The 16,881-nt window shown below is 44.7% G+C and overlaps 1 protein-coding gene across 13 annotated transcripts in view; it reads right to left on the bottom strand.

The window, feature by feature from the left end:
• Nucleotides 1-16,881, bottom strand: part of eif2ak2 (eukaryotic translation initiation factor 2-alpha kinase 2) — a 51,831-nt gene that overhangs the window by 20,686 nt on the left and 14,264 nt on the right. For 12 of the 13 annotated variants that reach the window (XM_060925277.1, XM_060925281.1, XM_060925280.1 and 9 more), the window contains 10 exons: nucleotides 14,109-14,251; nucleotides 13,875-14,010; nucleotides 13,705-13,757; nucleotides 2,500-2,658; nucleotides 2,285-2,414; nucleotides 2,183-2,205; nucleotides 1,948-2,035; nucleotides 641-687; nucleotides 503-545; nucleotides 274-353 (listed from right to left, as the gene is read on the bottom strand). In XM_060925277.1, the coding sequence (XP_060781260.1) occupies nucleotides 274-353; nucleotides 503-545; nucleotides 641-687; nucleotides 1,948-2,035; nucleotides 2,183-2,205; nucleotides 2,285-2,414; nucleotides 2,500-2,658; nucleotides 13,705-13,757; nucleotides 13,875-14,010; nucleotides 14,109-14,251 (902 nt within the window). The remainder of the gene's footprint in view (nucleotides 1-273; nucleotides 354-502; nucleotides 546-640; nucleotides 688-1,947; nucleotides 2,036-2,182; nucleotides 2,206-2,284; nucleotides 2,415-2,499; nucleotides 2,659-13,704; nucleotides 13,758-13,874; nucleotides 14,011-14,108; nucleotides 14,252-16,881) is intronic. The other variant, XM_060925288.1, reaches the window with a different exon arrangement.

Here is a 16,881-nt window from a genome sequence, read left to right as displayed (position 1 = left end):
GTCTTCTTAATGAGTTTGAGATCAAACAGTAAATAATAAATAATAAAAATACAGTAAATAGCCCTATAGTTGTACAACTGTAGTAATCCATATTGTGTCAAGAACCACTCAACTAAGTAAAGAGAAACAACATCCATCATGACTTGATGGACATAAAGAGTCTTTTAATGAATAAAAATAAAGAAAACTCATTGAATTATACGGTGTGTCCAAACTTTTGACTGGTACTGTACACACAGACACAAAATTACACATAATTTTGAAATTACTTACCTTGATTTTGTTGGATTGTCGGAGTCTGTAGTAATCTTTGTTGAGGGTTTTGCCATTTTGAGCGCATTAATGTTGGATTGCTTTTTGGAGGATTATGGGGGAAAACACACACAAGCATGTGGAATTTATTAAAATGGACTATTAAAACTAACTGGGTATGAGTTTCTGCTTCAAAATAGCTTAAAGGTGGTAAAATGCACTGTGCTGAGTAGGATTTTTATCATAATACCTTTTTACTGGTTCCCGGTAAATTATGAAAGTTTGCAGCTAGTCTAAAAGATAGATTTAATTAAAAAAAAAAGAGAGATAAAACTTGTTGAATGGCACCATGTATAAAATAAACATTTTTAATGTATGCGTCACTTACTGCCTTTTTGGTTTAACATCTGAAGGTTGTGGTTGTGGTTCTGGTACCTAAAATCATATCAACATATTAAAATATAATTTTAATAAAATTAACATACACTCACTTTATTAAGAACACCCATATATCCATCTGCTGTTTGATGCCGTTCTCTAATCAGCCGATCCCTTGACAGCAGCACAATGCATAAAATCAGACAGATACAAATCAAGAGCTTCAGTTAATGTTCACAATGTTCACACATCAGAATGGGGGAAAATTGTGATCTCAAAGTGTGACTTGCACTATGGCATGGGTGTTGGTTTGAGCCAGATGGACTGGTTTGAGTATTTCAGAAACTGCTGATCTCCTGGGGGTTTCACACACAACAGTCTCTAGAGTTTACACAAAATGGTGCGAAAAACAAAAAACATCGAGTGAGTGACAGTTCTGTGGGTGGAAAAAAAATGCCTTGTTGATAAGAGAGGTCAGAAGAAAATTGCCACATTGGTTCGAGCTGCCAGGAAGGATATAGCAACTCGTATAATCACTCTTTACAACCGTGGTGAGCAGAAAAACATGTCAGCATGCAACAGCAGACAGAAAACCACACTGGGTTCCACTCCTGCAGCCAAGAACAGGGATCTTAGAATCAAGAATAAGTTCCTATTAAAGTGGCCGGTGAGTGTACGATCACAATATTTTTAAATTAAAATTAATTAATTAAAAAAAAAAAACTGGGCGGCACGGTGGTGTAGTGGTTAGCGCTGTCGCCTCACAGCAAGAAGGTCCGGATTCGAGCCCCGTGGCCGGCGAGGGCCTTTCTGTGCGGAGTTTGCATGTTCTCCCCGTGTCCGCATGGGTTTCCTCCGGGTGCTCCGGTTTCCCCCACAGTCCAAAGACATGCAGGTTAGGTTAACTGGTGACTCTAAATTGACCGTAGGTGTGAATGTGAGTGTGAATGGTTGCCTGTGTCTATGTGTCAGCCCTGTGATGACCTGGCGACTTGTCCAGGGTGTACCCCGCCTTTCGCCCATAGTCAGCTGGGATAGGCTCCAGCTTGCCTGCGACCCTGTAGAAGGATAAAGCAGCTAGAGATAATGAGATGAGATTAAAAACCTATACATAAAACATATGTATTTTCTCTGCACAGTGTTCTAGGCATGGTGCTGCTTACACCAGGTTATTGCAATGGTGTTGGCCTTTGTGCTTTTCACTACAGTGTATGCATATGCAAGTGTATTTAACTACAATGTATGCATATGCAAGATGGTTGCCATGTGTATCCTGGACCCTAGTATTATTTGAAGTACTGCGCATGATGTACTTACAGAAGACGAGCTTGCAAAGATGATAGACAGAGAGTCAGTATTATTTGAAGAATTCCTCTGCAACATGCTGACATCATCTGTTGACTCACTAGATAAAGGAAAAAACACACACACACACACACACACACACACACAGAGCACACTGTTAGTTTTCATGTTTAACATTTCTTCAAGAATTTTTCTTCTTAAATAAGTATCACCGTATCATGAAGTAGCAGTTTTTGTTTCACCTTACCTCACTGAGGATGGTGATGAAATCTGAAAATAATAATAATAAATTTTACTCTGGCAGAGGATCCCTCTTCCAAAATTAAAATGAAACAAACATCAGTTTTACCTGACTGCTGAAATCAGACTCATGAAGCTCAGTCCAAGCTTGCTGAGCTGCTTTTTGTCTTGCCTCTTTCGCAGTCCTTCCCTGTCCTTCGGGATACTCCTTATTATTTATAATGACCTTGAATACAAATCTAGCAGGCAAAAAGATTGTCAATCATACTGGATATATTCAAGCACAAAAAACGCATTCCATAGTCATGATTATTAAATACTCACTCAGGATCATGTGCAGGCCCTCTTCGCCCCACTGCTTTGAAATTGGGTACTTGTTTAGATTTTTGGCAATATTCATTAAGGAGCCCAATGTAGTTCTTGTCTGGTGTTGTGTTCTCAGAAGGTGGAGGTGTGCTCAGCCTTAGCTGGTGTATACTCGTCCTGAGGCAAGACAATAAGTCAGAAAGACAGGAAGGGATCTGGTGTAACATTAATTATTCTATCCACATTCACTGAATATGAGGAATTGTGTGCTTTGATTGGCTACACTACTATCAGGCTATCAGCTCATATACCGTGAGTAGAGAAAAACAAAATGGCGGAGCATGTTGCTGAATCATCTCTCATCTCATCTCATTATCTCTAGCCACTTTATCCTGTTCTACAGGGTCGCAGGCAAGCTGGAGCCTATCCCAGCTGACTACGGGCGAAAGGTGGGGTACACCCTGGACAAGTCGCCAGGTCATCACAGGGCTGACACATAGACACAGACAACCATTCACACTCACATTCACACCTACGCTCAATTTAGAGTCACCAGTTAACCTAACCTGCATGTCTTTGGACTGTGGGGGAAACCGGAGCACCCGGAGGAAACCCACGCGGGCACGGGGAGAACATGCAAACTCCGCACAGAAAGGCCCTCGCCGGCCACGGGGCTCGAACCCGGACCTTCTTGCTGTGAGGCGACAGCGCTAACCACTACACCACCGTGCCGCCGTTGCTGAATCAACCAAGGACAAAATAAAAACTCTACTCAAAAACAAAACCCCCAAAAATACAAAAGAACAAAATATAGAATGAAAGTATTTAAATGGTAAGAACGTATCTTTTTTTATTTTTTAAGAATTATTATTATTATTATTATTATAGCATTTTACACAAATTGCTCCTGTCATTTCACTGGTTTGTTTACATTCTTCATATTTACAGTGGTGCTTGAAAGTTTGTGAGCCCTTTAGAATTTTCTACATTTCTGCATAAATATGACGTAAAACAACATCAGATTTTCACACAAGTCCTAAAAGTAGATACAGAGAACCCAGTTAAACAAATCAGACAAAAATATTATACTTGTGCATTTATTTATTGAGTAAATTGATCTAATATTACATATCTGAGTGGCAAAAGTATATGAACTTCTAGTATTAGCAGTTAATTTGAAGGTGAAATTAGTCAGGTGTTTTCAATCAATGGGATGACAATCAGGTGTGAGTGGGCACCCTGTTTTATTTAAAGAACAGGGATCTATCAAAGTCTGATCTTCACAACACATGTTTGTGGAAGTGTATCAAGGCACAAACAAAGGAGATTTCTGAAGACCTCAGAAAAAGCGTTGTTGATGCTCATCAGGCTGGAAAAGGTTACAAAACCATCTCTAAAGAGTTTGGACTCCAACAATCCACAGTCAGACAGATTGTGTACAAATGGAGGAAATTCAAGACCATTATTACCCTCCTCAGGAGTGGTCGACCAACAAAGTTCACTCCAAGAGCAAGGCATGTAATAGTCGGTGAGGTCACAAAGGACCCCAGGATAACTTCTAAGCAACTGAAGGCCTCTCTCACATTGGCTAATGTTAATGTTCATGAGTCCACCATCAGGAGAACACTGAACAAGAATGGTGTGCATGGCAGGGTTGCAAGGAGAAAGCCACTGCTCTCCAAAAAGAACATTGCTGCTCATCTGCAATTTGCTAAAAGATTGTGGACAAGCCAGAAGGCTATTGGAAAAATGTTTTGTGGATGGATGAGAGCAAAATAGAACTTTTTGGTTTAAATGAGAAGCATTATGTTTGAAGAAAGGAAAACACTGTATTCCAGCATAAGAACCTTATCCCATCTGTGAAACATGGTGGTGGTAGTATCATGGTTTGGGCCTGTTTTACTACATCTGGGCCAGGCCGGCTTGCCATCATTGATGGAACAATGAATTCTGAATTATACCAGCTAATTCTAAAAGAAAACGTCAGGACATCTGCCCATGAACTGAATCTCAAGAGAAGGTGGGTCATGTAGCAAGACAATGATCCTAAGCACACAAATCGTTCTACCAAAGAATGGTTAAAGAAGAATAAAGTTATTGTTTTGGAATGGCCAAGTCCTGACCTTAATCCAACTGAAATATTGTGGAAGGACCTGAAGTGAGCACTTCATGTGAGGAAACCCATCAACATCCCAGAGTTGAAGCTGTTCTGTATGGAGGAATGGGCTAAAATTCCTCCAAGCTGGTGTGCAGGACTGATCAACAGTTACCAGAAACGTTTAGTTGCAGTTATTGCTGCACAAGGGGCTCACACCAGATACTGAAAGCAAAGGTTCACATACTTTTGCCACTCACAAATATGTAATATTGGATCATTTTCCTCAATAAATAAATGACCAAGTATAATATTTTTGTCTCATTTGTTTAACTGGGTTCTCTGTATCTACTTTTAGGACTTGTGTGAAAATCTGATGTTGTTTTAGGTCATATTTATGCAGAAATATAGAAAATTCTAAAGGATTCACAAACTTTCAAGCAACACTTTAAGTATCAAAATTTGTTGAATTTTTTTTAGACTGTTTTTCAAAAGCTCAAAGAAGTTTGAAAATTACAGAACTGAAATGTCCAAGGAAGGATTAAATAAATGTCTAAAGCACGATATGACAGCAAGACGGCACTTTTTACAAAAAAACAATACAAAAGTCAATTCGTGCAGCCATCGATAGGTCTTTAAGAAGTCCACCGAAGTGGAAATGATTTTGTCGGACATTTTGTGTAAAGTTTTTATTTATCGAATTTGCAAAAAGTAAAAATGCAATGTTTCTCAAAATCCAGTGAATGTGGATATACTGTTGTGGTCAGAAGTTTACATACAGTGACATGAATGTCATCTTGGATATGAATGTCATGGCAATATTTGGGCTTTCAGTAATTTCTTTGAACTGTTCTTTTTCTCTGGCAGAATATACAGCATACATATTTAATTAAAAAAATACTAGAATTTGATGCACAAGTTTTAATTTTCTTTGGGTTTTCTGAAATCAACACAGGGTGAAATTATACATACAGGGTCATAAATTTGCATACACTCACTTAGATTATTAATTCAGAGGTGCTGAAACTTCCAAAATGCCTGTTATCTTGCCAAGGCCTCTTAAATTCCTGTTAGTGATAAATGATTGACTACAGCTGGTAGCTTCTCCGTGCCTTCATAAAAAGGGTTTGTTTACAGCACTCCTTGGATTGACCAGCACACACTAAAATGGGAAAGTCCAAGGAGTTCAGTGCAGATCTGAGAAAGAGGATCACAGATGTACACAACTCCAGAATGTCTTTTGGAGCCATTTCTAAAACAACTGCAAATTCCAAGATCAGTTCAAACAATTGGATCCAAGTTATTGTGAGGTATAATCACTTTGCCAAGCCACTTTGCTTCAAGAAAACCCAAACTGTCACCCTCAGCTGAAAGGAAATTGGTTTGGATGGTCAGGAACAACCTGGGAACCACCATGGCTCAGCCCTGCCATGAACTGGAAGCTGATGGATCACTGTCTACAGTTCAGATCACCATGGACTAAGAGGCTGCTATCCAAGAAATAACCCCCTGCTCCAAAACTGACACCTTCAAGTTTAACTAAAGTTTGAAGCTGACCACACAGACAAAGAAAAAGCCTTCTGGAGGATAGCTGTATGGTCAGATGAGACAAAGATTGAGTTGTTTGGCCACAATGACCACCATGTACAGAGGGACACTGTACCAGCTGGTGGTGGTGGCGGCAAGATTGTCATGCTCTGGGGCGGTTTTGCTGCCAGTGGAACTGGTTCATTGCACAAAGTGGATGGAATAATGAAGGAGGAGGACTACCTCAGAATTCTTTAGCATAAACCATCAGAAACTTGAACACAACTTGAGAGTTACAACAAGACAATGAACCCAAACATGCATCAGAGCTGGTTGTGGAGGATAAAGCAGGCTAACATTAAGCTTAAAACAAATCCTGACTTCAACCCTGTTGAAAATACAGTATATGGACCATGCTTATAAGTCGAGTCCATAACAAGAAAAAAAAAAAATTTAATTGGACTCTACCAATTTTACCATGAAGAGTCGTGAAATATCCAACCAGAATTCTGCCAGAAGTTTGTTCATGGTAAACAAAAATGTTTGGTCAAGGTGAATCTTGCGAAGAGACATTTTACCCAAATATTAGGTGTGCTGTATGTATAATTGTATAATTATTTAAAATTAACGTGTAATTTTGACCCTGTGTCAAATTCAGAATACCCAAATGTGGCAGCGGGGACATGGTCAAGCGTCAGTCTGTGAATGGAGGGCTGAGTTAGGGAAGGTAAGTGGCAGAATCACTACACCTGATGGGAATTAACCTGTGTTTCTGTGTCTTCCCCAGTGACCGTGCCCTATAAAGAGGAGAGGGAGAGCAGAGGAAGGGAGTTCTCCCCCAACCTGGACACTTGTGTGCGTGTGGGTGTGTATGTACAGTGGGGCAAAAAAATATTTAGTCAGTCACCAATTGTGCAAGTTCTCCCACTTAAAAAGATGAGAGAGGCCTGTAATTTTCATCATAGGTATACCTCAACTATGAGAGACAAAATGAGAAAAAAAAAATCCAGAAAATCACATTGTCTGATTTTTAAAGAATTTATTTGCATATTATGGTGGAAAATAAGTATTTGGTCAATAACAAAAGTTCATCTCAATACTTTGTTATATACCCTTTGTTGGCAATGACAGAGGTCAAACGTTTTCTGTAAGTCTTCACAAGGTTTTGACACACTGTTGCTGGTATTTTGGCCCATTCCTCCATGCAGATCTCCTCTAGAGCAGTGATGTTTTGGGGATGTCGCTGGGCAACACGGACTTTCAACTCCCTCCAAAGATTTTCTATGGGGTTCAGATCTGGAGACTGGCTAGGCCACTCCAGGACCTTGAAATGCTTCTTCCGAAGCCACTCCTTCGTTGCCCGGGCGGTGTGTTTGGGATCATTGTCATGCTGAAAGACCCAGCCACATTTCATCTTCAATGCCCTTGCTGATGGAAGGAGGTTTTCACTCAAAATCTCACGATACATGGCCCCATTCATTCTTTCCTTTACACGGATCAGTTGTCCTGGTCCCTTTGCAGAAAAACAGCCCCAAAGCATGATGTTTCCACCCCCATGCTTCACAGTAGGTATGGTGTTCTTTGGATGCAACTCAGCATTCTTTCTCCTCCAAACACGACAAGTTGAGTTTTTACCAAAAAATTCTATTTTGGTTTCATCTGACCATAGGACATTCTCCCAGTCCTCTTCTGGATCATCCAAACGCTCTCTAGCAAACTTCAGACGGGCCTGGACATGTACTGGCTTAAGCAGGGGGACACGTCTGGCACTGCAGGATTTGAGTCCCTGGCGGCGTAGTGTGTTACTGATGGTAGCCTTTGTTACTTTGGTCCCAGCTCTCTGCAGGTCATTCACTAGTTCCCCTCGTGTGGTTCTGGGATTTTTGCTCACCGTTCTTGTGATCATTTTGACCCCACGGGGTGAGATCTTGCGTGGAGCCCCAGATCGAGGGAGATTATCAGTGGTCTTGTATGTCCTTCCATTTTCTAATAATTGCTCCCACAGTTGATTTCTTCACACCAAGCTGCTTACCTATTGCAGATTCAGTCTTCCCAGCCTGGTGCAGGTCTACAATTTTGTTTCTGGTGTCCTTTGACAGCTCTTTGGTCTTGGCCATAGTGGAGTTTGGAGTGTGACTGTTTGAGGTTGTGGACAGGTGTCTTTTATACTGATAACGAGTTCAAACAGGTGCCATTAATACAGGTAACGAGTGGAGGACAGAGGAGCCTCTTAAAGAAGTTGTTACAGGTCTGTGAGAGCCAGAAATCTTGCTTGTTTGTAGGTGACCAAATACTTATTTTACCGAGGAATTTACCAATTAATTCATTAAAAATTCTACAATGTGATTTCCTGGATTCTTCCCCCCATTCTGTCTCTCATAGTTGAAGTGTACCTATGATGAAAATTACAGGCCTCTCTCATCTTTTTAAGTGGGAGAACTTGCACAATTGGTGGCTGATTAAATACTTTTTTGCCCCACTGTATGTGAGAGAGTGAATATAAAAGCTAAAATAAAAGAGTTTTTGAGAACTCAGTTCTGGCCTGCCGTGCTTTTGTGCTCCACCCACCTAGAACTCTTGCTACAGTGGTGCTGAAACCCAGGACTTGGAGTACGGAAGAGAACAGCCCCATGGAGTCCTCCCCCTTCAAGGACCTGGTCCATGCCCTTGCCACGGCCCAACAGAGCCAGCACCAGTCGCTGGTCACCCTCCAGAAGGAGCAAGAACAATGGTTCGAAGCCCTGGTACTGGCGCAGCAGGAAGATCACCAGGCATTCTGGCACCCGCTCACGTCGGCGGGGTCCGCCATCACCACCGGCGTGGACCCTCCCCACCTCACCCTAACAAAGATGGGTCTGCAGGACGACCCCGAAGCCTTCCTCGCTCTTTTTGAGCAGACAGCGGAAGCGTGGGGATGGCTGGAGGAGCGGCGCACCTCCTCCCCCTGCTAACGGGCGAGGCACAGCTGGCCGTGCTACAGCTCCCCGCCGACCTCCGCAGGGCCGTCCTCCAACTTGTGGGGCGCACACCAGAACAGCAGCGGCAGCGCTTCCGCGCGCGCTGTACTTGGAGGAGGTCGGCCGGCCGTTTGCGTTTGGCCAGCAGCTCCAGGACGCCTGCCGGTGGTGGCTGAGGGCCGACAACTGCGATGCCGAGGGAATCATCGACCTGGTGGCGCTGGAACAATTCGGCGCCCAACTTCCAGAAGGAACCGCGGAGTGGGTCCAGTGCCATCGCCCGGCGTCGCTGGATCAGGCCATCGAGCTGGCGGAGGACCATATGGCGGCTGTTCCGACGGCAGGACAGCGTGTCTCCACTTCTCCCCTCTCTTCTCTCTCTCCCTCTGTTCCTCGTCCTTGCCCCGTTCCCCCACCGCGGAGGCGGGGGCCAGCTCCACCCCAGCCGGCCCACCACACCCGCGGTGCCCTACTGTTTCCTACTTCCGTGTCTGTGTCTTCCCCCCCCTCAGGTGAGTGAACTCTGGAACTCTGGTGCAGAGGGAGAGCCTGGGCCAGTATGCTCGCGCTGCGGGGAGCCGGGGCACCTCTAGCATCAGTGCTCGGCAATGGAGGTGGGCGCGGTGGTCCGGATCCCCGACACGCCAGAGACCGCCCTTGATCGGGCTGGAGTGTATCGCATACCAGTGAGTATCCAAGAGGATACGTATCAGGCTTTGGTGGACTCCAGCTGTAATCAGACCTCAATCCACCAAAGCCTGGTGCAAGACGAGGCATTGGGGAGAGCACAATTGGTGAAGGTGTTTGTGCACGGAGATGTTCACAACTACCCTTTAGTATCGGTCCACATTCTATTTCAAGGGAAGAAATTTAGAGTAAAGGTGGCGGTTAATCCTTGCCTTACCCACTCGATAATTTTGGGGACTGATTGGCCAGGACTTGTGGAATTAATGACTCATTTAGTGAAGAGTGGGGCCTGCCATAGTTTAGCGGGGGGAGGTCCCGGTATGGCATTGGCGGGAGCAGCTGTCACAGAGCCGTCTACGTCATCACCGTATCAGAGTGAGGAGCAGCCTGCTCCTCCTCCCTCTCTCGGGGAATCCCTTGCGGATTTCCCGTTAGAGCAGTCATGGGACGGGACTCTGCAGCATGCGTTTGACCAAGTGAGAATAATCGATGGTCAAACGCTCCAGCCAAACGCAACACCGTCCTTTCCCTATTTCTCCATTATAAAGGATGGGTTATACCGAGTGACGCAGGACACTCAGACTAAAGAACCGGTAACTCAGCTTTTAATCCCAAAGAGCCACCGGGAACTTGTATTCCAGGCGGCTCACTTTAATCCCGTGGCCAGACACTTGGGGCGGGATAAGACACTAGCCCAAATAATGGCCCGGTTCTATTGGCCAGGGATTCATGGCGATGTCTGTAGGTGGTGTACGGCATGCCGCAAATGCCAGTTAGTAAATCCCGCGGCCATTCCAAAAGCGCCTTTGCGCCCTCTGCCATTAATCGAGACCCCGTTCGAAAGAATTAAGATGGATCTTGTTGGGCCATTAGATCAGTCAACATGAGGATATTGCTTTATTTTAGTTCTGGTGGACTATGCAACGCGATATCCGGAAGCAGTGCCTCTTCGCAATATCTCAGCACGTAGTATTGCAGAAGCGCTCTTCCGCATCATCTCCCAAGTTGGAATACCCAAAGAGATTCTGACTGATCAAGGCACTACGTTTATGTCATGCACACTGCGCGAACTGTATGGGTTACTGGGAATTAAGCCTATCTGCAACAGCGTTTATCACCCACAAACGGATGGCTTAGTCGAACGGTTCAATCGCACCCTCAAAAACATAATTAAAAAATTTGTAAGCGAGGATGCACGCAACTGGGATAAATGGCTCGAGCCCCTGTTATTCACAGTGCAAGAGGTCCCACAAGCCTCCACGGGGTTCTCCCCGTTCGAATTATTATACGGGCATAAGCCGCGTGGCATTCTAGATGTGCTGCGTGAAAATTGGGAGGAGGGACCTTCAACAAGTAAAAATGAAATTCAGTACATTATCGACCTGCCCGCCAAACTCCACACCCTCACGCAGTTAGCCCAGGAAAATTTGCGGCAGGCCCAAGAACATCAAGTCCATCTGTACGACAGGGGCACGCGCCTTAGGGATTTCACACCAGGAGATAAAGTACTCATGTTGTTGCCCACGTCAAGCTTCAAATTAATCGCCAGGTGGCAAGGACCCTTTGAGGTCACACGGCGAGTCGGGGACATTAACTATGTGGTGAGGCGAATGGACAGGGGTGGGGCGTTACAGATTTACCACCTCAAACTGTTAAAACTCTGGAGCGAGGAGGTCCTCATGGCGTTGGTGTCGGTGGTTCCAGAGAATGCGGAGCTGGGGCCAGAGGTTCAAAAAGGAAAATTGACATCGCCCACCGCTCTGGTCCCCTATGGAGCCCACCTCTCCCCAACCCAACTCACGGAGGTCGCCCAGTTGCAAACAGAATTTGACGTTTTCTCGCACCTGCCCGGCTGCACCCACCTCATAGAACACCACACTGAGACGCCCCCGAGGGTAGTAAGCAGTGTGCAGCCGCCCTTACAGACTGCCCGAACACAAAAAAAAGGTGGTTTGGGAAGAACTCGAGGCCATGCTCAAAATGGGCATCATCGGGGAGTCCCACAATGACTGGAGCAGCCCGGTAGTCTTGGTGCCCAAGGGCGGCGGGTCGGTCCAGTTCTGTGTGGACTATAGAAAAGTCAATGCGGTGTCTAAATTCGATGCACACCCAATGCCTCATATTGACGAGTTGCTCGATTTACTAGGCACGGCTCATTTTTATTCGACACTGGATTTGACAAAGGGATATTGGCAGATCCCCTTGACTCCGCTATCCCCAGAGAAAACAGCCTTTTCCACACCGTTTGGCTTACACCAGTTTGTCACACTTCCTTTTGGGCTGTTTGGGACGCCCGCTATGTTCCAGCAGCTTATGGATAGGGTCCTCCGCCCCCATGCCACCTACGCGGCTGCATACCTAGATGACATAATTATTTACAGTAACGACTGGCTGCGGCACCTAAAACATTTGAGGGTTGTCCTTGGGTCACTGAGGCGAGCGGGTCTCACAGCCAACCCGAAGAAGTGTGCAATTGGGTGGGTGGAAGTACAGTATCTGGGCTTCCACTTGGGCAATGGGCAGGTGCGTCCCCAAATCAACAAGACAGCAGTGATTGCGGCCTGCCCGAGGCCCAAGACCAAAAAAAGAGGGTGAGACAGTTCCTGGGGCTGGCTGGCTACTATTGTAGGTTTATACCTAATTATTCAGATGTCACCAGCCCGCTGACTGATCTCACTAAAACGGGGGCACCAGATCTGGTCCAGTGGACGGAGCAATGCCAGCAGGCTTTCTCAGAGGTAAAGGCTGCACTGTGTGGGGGGCCACTATTACACTCCCCTGACTTCGCTCTCCCCTTTGTTTTGCAGATGGACGAGTCGGACAGGGGGCTGTTCTGTCCCAGGAGGTGGAGCGGGAGGACTGTCCAGTGCTGTACATCAGCCGGAAGCTGTCAGTGCGCGAGGGCCGCTACAGTACAATAGAAAAGGAGTGCCTCGCCATCAAGTGGGCGGTCCTCACCCTCCGCTACTACCTGCTGGGGCGCCCTTTCATCCTCTGTTCGGACCACGCGCCCCTGCAGTGGCTCCACCGCATGAAGGATGCCAACGCGCGGCTCACCCGTTGGTATCTGGCACTCCAGCCATTTAAGTTCGAGGTGGCCCACAGGCCGGGGGCGCAGATGGTCATGGCAGACTTCCTCTCCCGTCGGGGGGGGGAGTCGGCTTCAAGCCGGACGGCTCCCCGGCCTGAGTCGGGCGGTGGAGGTATGTGGCAGCGGGGGCGTGGTCAAGTGTCAGTCTGTGAATGGAGGGCAGAGTTAGGGAAGGTAAGTGGCAGAATCAATACACCTGATGGGAATTAACCTGTGTTTGTGTGTCTTCCCCAGTGACCGTGCCCTATAAAGAGGAGAGGGAGAGCAGAGGAAGGGAGCTCTCCCCCAACCTGGACGCTTGTGTGCATGCGGGTGTGTATGTATGTGAGAGAGTGAATATAAAAGCTGAAAAGCTAAAATAAAAGAGTTTTTGAGAACTCAGTTCTGGCCTGCCATGCTTCTGTGCTCCACCCACCTAGAATTCTTGCTACACCAAAGAAATTTAAAACTTGTGCACCAAATTCTAGTGTTTTTTTTTTATTACAGATGTATGCTGTATATTCTGCCAGAGAAAAAGAACAGTTCAAAGAAATTACTGAAAGCCCAAATATTGCCATGACATTCATATCCAAAACAGCATTCATGTCACTGTATGTAAACTTCCAATCAGAACTGTAATAAAACAATTGTTCCACTCAATCTTGTCGTACATGGCTTATAGCCAACATGACGCTACATGCCTCATCAGCTATCAGCTCATGTACAACTCGATTTCATGGAATAATTGTGAATTTGCTGGATTTTGCACCTGTTCTCACTGGTGCAATGTAATGTAATGAAAACTGTTTAGACAAAATGATGGATGATTTGTAACTGGCTTCCAGGAAGAGAGCATGCAGTGAAATTACACTATAACAGTGATTTACCTGACGTTTTGGATATTTGGATTTTCTTCATCATTGCCATTTTCTTTAAAGACCTAGAAATTGATTGAATTTGTCAAAACAGCCCAAAAATTCGCTACAAAATATATTATACATGAATATTATGAATATTCATAATATATGAATATTAGCTAAGACACTTAATCTCTTACTTGCTCTATTTCCTGTTCTGTAAGAATATCATAAACAAGTTTTGCTGCTGCCTCCTTGGCCTCTTTCTTGGTGTTGCCAGTAGCTTCAGGGTATTCTTTATCACCACAGACATACTTACAAGCATACAAGAATGTTCTACACATTAAAAAAAAAAAAAAAACCTCACAATTAAAAATCTTCTGATGTTTAGTTATTAATCAAACAATGAATGTCTCTAAACATTTGATACTTGCTGGAGGTTAGAGCCCGGACTCATCTTGGTGGTTTCCTTAGGTTGGAAAGACAATCTTTTTTTATGAGAGTGTTCATTCAGCCAGCAGACATAGTTGGCTTGAGTTACAGGTGTGAAACTGACAGAAGAGTTCAAAACTGTTTCCTGCAGAAAAGCATTACAAGAAGTCAGGTTCGATCAAGTACGTCAGACAGGATGTACTATGAAGACCTAAGAACAGAATGAAATAGAATCATCTTCTACCATAACAGCTTCAAAGAATAAGGATAAACTTGTGCATGTGAACCAGCTGGAGTCAAAAGCAGAGACCATTTTGGAGAAGTGAACAGAAAAATTGACACAACATTCTCTCAGTGACATAGTCTCCAATATTTCTGATGTTCGTTCATTTTCAGTCAGCACTTTTTCCCAGGCAGGATCAAAGTGGATTCAGAGCACAGGAAGACAGGAACACAGGAACACTGTGCCTTAGAATACAGGATTACACCCTGGAAGGGACACAAGTCCATCACGAGCTACCGTGCTCACACACATTCACACACCTAGTCACTCCTGGGGCAATTTTTTTACTGTAACAGTTTTGGGAGGTGGAAGGAAAAACAAGAACATAAATAAAGAATAAATTAAACTCAAGATCGAACCAGGGACCCTGTGTCAGTAATGGCGTTGAGAGCGACAGCTCAAAACAGACTACAAACATGGCTTCTCAAAACTACAATGCCCAAGAACCACAGTGTCCTTTATCACCTGCTTATTAATTACACCTGTCTCTCATTTACTAATCATCAGTCCTGTTACTTAAGCCTTTCTCACACTCTCCCTAGTTGCGAAATATCGTTCAGTGTTTACTCCTGTCGTACCAAGCCGTTTACCTTCTGCCTGCTCTCTATTTGTTTTTACTCTCATTTTCTCTAGTCCTGTCTTCACTGCTCTGTTTGCCAATTGACTGACCCTCACTTGTTCTTCGACTGCTATTCTCGTCCAGTGATTTAGCTTCATTTGACAGTTTGCTTCTCCCGCTCTCCCCTGCACATACATCTGTAAGTGCTTGCACCCTGGAGGTATGAGGATGCAATGCTATGTCGTTCGGCACAAGCAGAATTTCTGGCTGTGAAAACAAACTGGCAGCACGGTGGTGCAGTGTTTAGCACTGGTGCCTCACAGCAAGAACATTCTAGGTTTGAACCTCATAACTGATGGGGGGCCTTTCTGTGTGGACTTTGCATGCTCTCCTTGTGAGGGTTTCCTCTGGGTGTTCTGGTTTCCCCCGCCATCTAAAGACATGTGGTTAGGTTAAATGAATACTCTAAATTGTCCATGTATGAATGGTTGAGAGGAGAAAACCTCTCTAATAATCCAGTCGAAGGCAACAGGAAACCACTACTGTAATTCTTCCCTAGAAACTTTGATGACTGGAAGAAAAGTCGTCAGAGCGACCACATCACTGCAGCGCAGTGTTGTAGTCGAGCCACTAAACCTCGAGTCTGAGTCAGTCTCGAGTCGCCAGTGTTCAAGTCCAAGTCATTAAAAAATTGAGTCGAGTCGAGTCCACTATTGATCCAAGTCGAGTGCAACACTCCAACCACACCATTTGATTGACTTCCTTATATATGTCAATTCAACCTCCTTAGGTACACACAGGTTAAAACCCCTCTCCCCCGCGCATACACACTTATAAGGGAGAACATTGCCAGCTTGGCACACCGCTCGGGCTGCACAAATGTGCGCAGCTTCCCGATTTAAACTGTTTTTTTCTCATCCTTATACTTCCTGTTTCATGGATTGTAATGGATTTGCTTATTTAGTAATTTTAATACAGAATTTACTTTGAAATTATAATCAGACACTCCAAACGGCCCCCCCCTAAAAAAAAAAAAAAAACGGATCTGCGCGATTCAGGCGGCATCCGCCAAAAGGCGCACTGTTTGCATCCCAAACACAAATTAAATCATACAGAATATACCTAAAATGTTTTTCAAAAATGACCCTTGCGTGAGTGAAGTGACAAGTTTCAAATAGAAACGTGACAAACGAGCGATATTAAGTGTACATTACAATGTAAACGTACACTCAGCAGCTCCAGTTAGGCATTCTCCAGAGATTGTTCACATGATGTTTTGGTTTCCAAAAACAAACTTAAACACAATTGATTGTTTATTTAAACAACTTACCACTTATAAAATGATCGGAGCAGACTTTGCTGTGTTTGGAAGGCTGATAATCCTTGCGGTTGATTCTCGCAAGCCATAGATTTCTCCTTTGTATGCTGAGTTTGTTTGCATACTCCCGTACAGTGGGAATTCCATAAAAGCCCCGCTTGACGTCATCATCTGACCTATTATGACAGCCGTGAATACAACAGGTGTGCACCATTGCTAGCTTTAAATAGTAGTAACTATAAAGGTAAATAATATATAAATGAATGTAACTCGCGCGCTACAATGTGTGCTCAGTGACCCGTATGGTAAGCTAGCCCTCCAAGATGGCCGCCACCAGGGAATCCCCGACTCTGTGACGTCATGTGAAAACTATCTATAGGCAGTGTGTATGACTGGCAATTACTAACACTGGCCACTAGGTGGTGTGTCTCATCTCATCTCATTATCTCTAGCCGCTTTATCCTTCTACAGGGTCGCAGGCAAGCTGGAGCCCATCCCAGCTGACCATGGGCGAAAGGCGGGGTACACCCTGGACAAGTCGCCAGGTCATCACAGGGCTGACACATAGACACAGACAACCATTCACACTCACATTCACACCTACGGTCAATCTAG

The sequence above is a fragment of the Neoarius graeffei genome, chromosome 7 (genome assembly GCF_027579695.1).
Source record: "Neoarius graeffei isolate fNeoGra1 chromosome 7, fNeoGra1.pri, whole genome shotgun sequence".
Taxonomy (NCBI): domain Eukaryota; kingdom Metazoa; phylum Chordata; class Actinopteri; order Siluriformes; family Ariidae; genus Neoarius; species Neoarius graeffei.
The sequence above is the reverse complement of the archived record's forward strand: the minus strand, read 5'-3'. Positions and strand labels throughout refer to the sequence as shown.